This window comes from Lethenteron reissneri, chromosome 26 (genome assembly GCF_015708825.2).
Source record: "Lethenteron reissneri isolate LAM-NWPU_2019-01 chromosome 26, ASM1570882v1, whole genome shotgun sequence".
Lineage (NCBI taxonomy): Eukaryota > Metazoa > Chordata > Hyperoartia > Petromyzontiformes > Petromyzontidae > Lethenteron > Lethenteron reissneri.
In genome coordinates, this window is record NC_083804.1 from 18,716,690 (window position 1) to 18,725,172 (window position 8,483).

The 8,483-nt window shown below is 43.1% G+C and overlaps 1 protein-coding gene across 1 annotated transcript in view; it reads right to left on the reverse strand.

Moving 5' to 3' along the window:
* Window positions 1-7,865, reverse strand: part of FLT4 (fms related receptor tyrosine kinase 4) — a 58,277-nt gene extending 50,412 nt beyond the window's left edge. The window contains exon 1 of the mRNA XM_061560373.1: window positions 6,921-7,865. Within this exon, the coding sequence (XP_061416357.1) occupies window positions 6,921-6,969 (49 nt within the window). The 5' untranslated portion in view covers window positions 6,970-7,865. The remainder of the gene's footprint in view (window positions 1-6,920) is intronic.
* Window positions 7,866-8,483: the final 618 nt, after the last annotated feature.

Genomic DNA, 8,483 nt, shown 5'->3' on the forward strand with positions numbered 1-8,483 from the left:
ACCTGAGGACGGCTGCTTGCGTTGTTATATTTATTATTTTATTAATAAATATAATAAAATAATAAAAATAAAACATAATAAAATAACTATTTTATTATAAAAAAAATATTATTTTATTATGCTTTATTTTATTATAATAAAATAATTATTTTATGATGTTTTCCTTTTATTATTTTATTACTTCCCTTCTACGTGACTTTACCGAAAGAACCAAGAAGAACAATTTGCTTGTAATCCACCCCTTTATTTAACCATTTTTTAAAATTTCGGCCTACCTTCAATAGCTGGCCAAGTTGTGCACATATTCTGCTACGTTTTCCAGTTGTGTCTCGTGTGTACAACCACACGTGCATGTGTGTGTGTGCATGTTGACACGTGGACGTGCACATGCACACGTGTTTGCTACGTTTGTACTCTCGCCCAAGTGGAGGCGGTAGCGCAGTGGCTCTTGGCGCACGACGCTAGGAACCCCGGCGACCCGAGTTCGATTTCCGCTCACAGCCAACATCGGTTACAAATATCTAAACCTGTCCTGGGTCTCCCCTAGGTTGACTCAGCCTTAAATGAGTACCACTTTTTCCGTGTGGTGTAAATATCAGCACGGATTGAGGGGGGGGCACCAAATGCGGTCGATCATTGGTGCTGACCACCTACCCATCCCCTCGTGTGCCGTATCAGTGTTCATATCGGTGCTTGTTAACAACAGCACTTGCCCCCTCAAGAGTCTGTTCAAGGCGATACGGGGGACCTTTGTCTTTGTTGTACGTGCGCGTGCTCACGCGAGCGCGCGTGTGAGCGGCCCGAGACAGGATATCCTCCTCACCGGGGCTCCCTTCCTTCCCATGCAGACCCCCCCCCCCCCCTGCGTTCTCCTCGCTGCCATTGTGTGCGCGGAACTTGAAATGTAAAGAGAGTCAGAGAGGAGGCCTCTAACCCCCTATCTTGACCCACACCCCTCCCCCGCTGTGCCGTTCACTGTCCTTTACATAACCAAGGTGACCAACTTTTCAATGACCTGGCATTCCAGAGTTTTCTTCGTTTGGCTGATGTTGATATAGAACAATATTTTTACGTTGAAGTGGCTGATGTTGATATAGAACAATATTTTTACGTTGAAGTGGCTGATGTTGATATAGAACAATAATTTTACGTTGAAGTGGCTGATGTTGATATAGAACAATAATTTTACGTTGAAGTGGCTGATGTTGATATAGAACAATATTTTTACGTTGAAGTGGCTGATGTTGATATAGAACAATAATTTTACGTTGAAGTGGCTGATGTTGATATAGAACAATAATTTTACGTTGAAGTGGCTGATGTTGATATAGAACAATAATTTTACGTTGAAGTGGCTGATGTTGATATAGAACAATAATTTTACGTTTAAGTGGCTGATGTTGATATAGAACAATAATTTTACGTTGAAGTGATTGAGCCAAATTATTGCGGCAGGTTTCTATTATTGCGTATGGCGGCTATATGTTCGTGAACTAAATGCCAATGTCGACGTATGCTAGCGACTTACAAGAGGGCCTCAGAAGAGAGTTGGTGTAGTTTTGCTGTTCCTTTGTTGAGGAAGCGCAGTCTAGAGTGGTGTCCTCTACATGTTGTGTATGGCTGTGATGATGCCTCCATATCTCTCTGAGTCCATGGGTCTCAGTATGCATTTATAGATATCGCTGAGTCTAAGAGTAGTTGTGAGTCCATGGGTCTCATTGTGCATCTATTGATCTGTCTTCTTCGTGTGGCTGATGTTGACGTAGGGCACCAACTAGGTTTACATTGAAGTGGCTGAGCCAGACAATTGGGTCAAGAGTATTGGAGTGGTTTATCGCTGTGATGACGCCTTCATATTTGTGAATTGGGCATTGAGTCGTTACGTTCCATGGTTCTGTTCTGCCGGGTGACCACAGTTGTCACTCACCGCAGGGGATTCATTGTTCAATTTGTCTAGAGCTGGGTGGGGGGTGGGGAGGCATTTATTCCAGGGATTTAATGTGTCACCCCTTTGTTCTTGTCTTGTTTTAAAACGTAGTTTTACAGTCACGTGATGATGCATTGACTGAAATGTATTCCTACGAGCGTGTATTAGTTTAAAGATGTATGTAAATAATACTTGTACAAATAAGAGAACAAAATGCCAATGGAAATGAGATGACCTTTGCAAAATGTTAATTCTCCAATTTAATAATGACTACAACAATTCATGGAATCTCTGGAAGGAAGGGTTAAGGTTAGTGGGGGAGGGTAGGGGAAGAGGGGAGAGGGGGGTGAATAAATACATGCCTAGAAAACACATTTGTCATGAACACTGTGGCCTGAAAATAAATTATTATAGACAACATTTCAGACAATGGCACATACATGCCGAGCAGTTGCTTGAAGAAATGTGTTATTAAAAGACCCCTGGTAATTTGTGTATGTTTGAAACATACGTAGATAAATACTACTCAAATCATGAAATACGGGAATTGGGAGAGAGGTACCTACTACATTGGTCAGAGCTCTACAAGTTCAGCAAGCATAACCCATCAAATTAAGGCCATACCTCCGTATATCTTTAATCGCTCAGATTTCTTTGTTATATATACTGCGAGGATTTCCACTCCTGTGCTTCTCTAAAACCTTTGCGAACCTGCCAAGGTGCATGCATCAGAAACACGAAAATTGACAAAGAAAATGGAACAACAGCAGCAAAGTGCGCAGATAAGCGTGGAGACGAGCATGCTTGTAATTACACTGAGCGACATAGAGAAGAACGCATGGATCAGAGAACCTATGAAACATTTTATTCTCTGTTGATAAAAGTAAATGGGGTTGGGCACGTGATGCTGCTAGAAGAAATGTCGGCCAAAGTTTGAGACTGACGACTAAATGGCAGCCAAAGGCAGGAACCCAAGAGCACATCCACTGCAGAGGATGAGCGATTAAATAAGACCACGTGTAGGGTCTATCAGTGTTAGGCAGCAGCTGAGGGAGGCCTTCATCTATCAATGGATAGAGTTTGGTTCTCTTGGCTCCGAGGTTAAACTGATTCATTTAACACATTCCTGCGGAGGGAGCTGCTGGTAGGAACGTTGGGTTGCTCCTTCAATGGCCTGCAGGGTCAACGGCGGCGTGGTGTATTCCGCAAATATGCCCGACTGTGAGGGCGGGCACAAGCCGGCGTGAGTAGGTTAAACGTTGAGTTTTATAAGGGCACCACGGGGTGACCAGCCCTTCCCCACCCAGCCCCACCCCTCCCACCCCCCACCCAGCCCCTCCCCACCCTCCCCACCCAGCCCCTCCCCACCCTCTCCCACCCAGCCCCACCCTCCCCACCCAGCCCCTCCCCATCCTCCCCACCCAGCCCTTCACTCCCTACCCAGGCCCCTCCCTGCACGACGAACGGACACAATAATCCCCTGTAGGCTGGTGTAACCAGGAGGTTCCTACCAGTATTATTCACAAGTAGGGTGTAACAATGCATTGATCAATATATTCATATATATCCCTTACACTCATGACACACATACCTAATCGCTTTAAGGGTCTATTTTTTTCTATGTACACTAATTGTTTCACATGACCCCTGAAGCCACAAATGATCACTTATCACAATGTAGAAAGAAAATGATCACGTCCCTGAATCGATAAAGTGATCAAATCGGCGGCGATGGCTTGTGGGGAAAAGTATTATTTCATGAGCCCAGATCAGATATATCACTTGTTGGTACCATCTGAGGGTAACATAACTTTAGTGGTTACAATCCCTTTATGTGGCCAATAACGGTGAATTATGTGAAACCAGTTGAAATGAGTTGGTTATCAAATAATCCACTCTTATTGGCCATATAAATAAATCGGTACGACTAAAGCTTTGCTATCTTAGGTGGAACCAATTTTTGCTCTGGCCTATATGAATTATGCCAACCACAGTCTATGAGCATGTCTACTATTTTCCCTGTTTTTGTAAAAGCCTAGAACGGTGCCAGTCAGAGACAGTGGTTGACAGCCGCTTGCAACATTTTATAGGATGAATAAACGAGCACCCTATACTCCTTGGGTACGCCTGTTTGTGTCCTTGCACGATTAACGCTTAATGAGCAGATGAAGGTTACACAATGGCTGGCAAGAGAAGCGTTTATCCTCCCTAGACCAATAACACGCCCAATTAGAATGCGGAAGGATGTATGGTCTTGCACCATAACCCCATATTTAGAAGAGGCTTCAAAACATCGGGGAACATCAATGCAAGGTTAGGAGACGCAGGCTCCTGTCTAAAAAAAACATTTACATTCTACTGGAACCGCCCAAACAATCCCGAGGGACTTGGGGGACATTAGACCACTTTGATTTGTGGCTCGAACGGAACCAGAAGTTGAGTCTTGAGCCAATGCCCTGAAAGCTGCAAAGTTTCTTAATACTATATTTGAAGCTTTCGTGACTGCAAGGATTCGTATTCTTAGGTTTTTTCGGTAAAGTCACGTAGGTAAAAAAATTTAAATTAATAAAAGTAAAATAAAAATAAAATAAAAATCACGACGTTTCGGAGGCAACACAAGCTTCCGTCTACAGCAATCGTGCTGTGACGGTTCCACCTGAAGACGGAAGTTTGTGTTGCCTTCGAAACGTCGTGATTTTTATTTTATTTTTATTTAACTTTTATGAATTTAATTTTTTTACCTACGTGACTTTACCGAAAAACCTAAGAAAAGTTTCTTAACAGTCAGTTCAAAGACAAAAAAGACCCTGTGCCCTTGAGTTTAGTCCCAACATGGTGATGATGGGTCATTAACAGTACAACTAAAGTTTTGATGCACTGAATCATTTTAGGGTGTGGCATAGATTTTGAATTTACTGTGCGCATATGAATGCAGACCCAAAAATCCGTCTTTGCAGATATGACTGTTGTTTAAAAAATGTCTATAAAATCAGATAGGTTATTTAAACAGGGTGAGAACCTGTTGAGACTAAAAGTGAATTTTTTAAAGGTAGACCTGGTTATTTAAAACTGAGCAATGTATAATTAATCATGTCCCATAAACGAGATAGCCACATGACCCCAATCATCTTCCTTGGTTGCGATGTGCTTACTCCCTCGCCTGGTATAGAGAAGGACTTTGGTTCGATCCCGACCCTATCGCCTGTATATTTGGAGTTTGCATGTTCTCTCCGTGGTTACGTGGATTTTTCTCCAGATCCTCCGGTTTCTCCCTCCACATTTAGAAACATGCGTTTCGGGTATTTGGCTGCTATATATTTCCAAATGATAAGCCACTTCGTTGAGCTATTATTTGTGGCCAGGTCGCTTCTGAAAATAACTACTTCGCTCAGTGGGCCTTACCTGCTAAAATGAAATTAAACTTATTTTTATAAATAGTTTTTAGTTTAATCCAGTCCCCCAACTGTTTCCCAATCCAGAATCCATTTCAAGATCAAACTCACCGTAATATTCTTACATGAACTCACCCCTACCTACCTCTGCCCTCTAACCTCACTCTACTCCCCTCCATGGACTCTCTCCTCCAGTAATCAAGGCTGTATTAACTTTGAAATGGAAAAATAGATATATTCATACGATGACTTTTTATCGATACAGAAAACTCGTTTCGTCCAATCCAATATAGAACGAAAGAGCTGATCCAGACCCCTTGTGTCATCCAATACAGAACTTGTTAGTATTGATCCGACAGAACCCTTGTGTTATCCAATACAGAACTTGTTATTATTGATCCGACAGCAGTACGTATAGATAGAGAACGCTACTATTCAAACCTTGGGTCAATTGCGCTCATTCATTTAGGTTCAGTGTAACAATATTACTCATAAACCTGAAGGGAATACATGCTTCCAGAATGTTACTATTAGTCAAAAGGTACCCATATTATATACAATATTCTCATTTATATTTAAGATCGTGCAGAAGCCATCAAGGCGCATCTTTCACATTTACACGGGTGGTTACCTGGGGAGTAATACATGGATCAGCAAATAAAGCAAAGCATACTTTAATTGTACCATTCCCGTGACATAGGATTATCTATTAACTGAATATCCAGTGTCTCCCTGCTCCAATGAGTCTGTCTGACGCAGTGTTTATCTCAATTAGTGGTCCTGACCAAGTTATGGAAATTCCACATTCTCATGGCGTGGTCAGTCAACAATTCAACTGAAACGTTTGCTCACAACCCCCCATGACCGACACGGTATAGAAACACTTTCACCCCGCAGTGGCTTAACAAAGGGCCGACGCGTATTTTATTTTATGCTGACTTAGCTTAGCCAGAAAAAAAAGTCTTGTCGAGTCTCGAGATTCTTTCGGAGAGAGGGTCCTGCCTTTAGATGCTTGGACAAATACACGAATAATAATATGATATATTTATTGATGCATTCATGTGTGACCAAAGCACGACTCCAGGTGGCTGTTATAGACAGATGCAACAATCCATTGCCATACTGTCCAGTGTGATCACAAATGTGCGTTTTCATCCCGGTCAGGGGCCGCTGACTCAGCCATCATGCCTCCGTGTGGTCGATAAAATTAGTACTGCTTTGTTTGGAGTCAAAAGTGACGTTTTATATGCGAAATTTCCATAGCTGTGAAACATGAGCGCCGCCCCCACGCATTTGAAAGCGACAACACGAACCATTAACTGGATTATCCTCATCATTATAATTATCATCATGTCAACTTGTAACGCGCCACACGGAATTTGCTCGCTCTCAAAGAGAGAGAATAACTCGGAGACGCGAGGAACTACAGATAAGTGGGAAGGCAGCAGCCAGGGGGTGAGCAGGCTTACAACAATTGCTGACGCTCTGCGGTCCCGATATATTAAGATGTTTTCAGCCAATTAATGAGCGTTTACATATCAATTACTGCGCCGTTGTGCTCATGAATGATGCCCCACGTACACAGCGATTGATCTACTCACGTGTGCAGACGCAGGCGAGAAGTGCGACCGCGAGGAACATAGCGGTCATCTCTCCAGTGACCGCACGCCGAGCTCCGCAGGCCCCAGTGTTATACCGCCTCTTAATACGAATGCGGATACACTCTTTGTTAACATACACTGATTGCAATTATACACACAGCCTTGCCCTACATAGCCAATGGAGGCAGTGGAACTGTAGACAGCTAATACACAGGTGTCGGACGTCTAGGTGTTTGAAAAATATACGAATACCGTACAATAACTTATAATGTGCACTATATATTTGCAAAATGTTGTGTTAACTTGTATAGGTGTGTGTGTAGTTATGTGCCGTCAGATCTGTAAATGGCGCACATATGGTTCTATGATGGCAAGCGATGTTTTATCCTTGATAGTTATATTAGTTAGTATACGCGTACGTGTCGTAGTGTGTACACGTGTAACCGTACAACAGAACTATGAACAAGACGTATTCTTGAGTAAGTCTGTTAAGGTATATAATAGTTAAGTAAACACTGCACGCGTGTGTACGTGTTTCTATGTGAATATAGGATTATTGTGACCAAGTCCCATTAAAGTTAGCCATACTAATCCATTAACAATCTTTCACCAGCAAGTTCACGCTTGTCCGTGTCTCTCTAAGTATGTTTTGCTGTCGTATATGCGCGTGTATCTCTGCATCTCCCTATGCAAACGTTCCCTTTCTCTGTCTTCTATATTATTCGATCTACGTTTTGATTTTTCTCCATGGCGTGCCTCTTTAATGCGCTAAGGTGTCTCTATTATATCTCTGTCTCTCTGCGTCCCTCTCCCCTGGTCGTTCACTCGTGTGTCCCTCTACCTCCTTCTCCAAATCTTCCCCAACCCCCTCTGCTGTGTGTGTGTCTGTGTTTGATATCCACGGCACCTCGCCTCGTGGCTGTTTGTGTGTGAGAGATGTGTGGGAATCCGCACGCACGCACGCGCACGCACGCTATCCCCGTATAAATGAGCCGCGGAAACGTGACGCGTTTCCCCGTGTTCCTGTGTTCCCGTGCACACGCCCGGGCACCTCACCCACTCCGGCGCACCACGACTCCCCATCCCACGCAGAGAGGCGACCCGTGTCACAACGCCGACCGAGTCACGATTCGCATCAGTCGGTTGAAGTAATCACCGACTCTGCTGATGAAACATTTCACGTCGAAACAGGCCCTGCACCTGGAGAGTTTCGTCACAGTAGAGCAAATCACTCGCACAAGGTTGTGTGGCCGGTGGAGATGTGTCAAAAAATACTTACATATTTTAGGGCGAGATACAAATATTGTTTGGTTATTTATTTTGTTAATAAAGGGGGTTTATGTCTCGTTTTAATATCCTTGTCCATAGCGTCTTTCTAGTGTATATGTTATCCCATTTCTATGGCATGTCTCGTTTATGCTCGCTTTTTGGTATTGTTTAACTCGTACATCCCGTCTCCTTGTGTATTCGTCTATTTATGCCCAGATTAGCTTTAAATTAGCATATAAGTTGCATAGATCGTAAATCGTCGATTTTGACGGATCCACGATTCGACAAAATTGC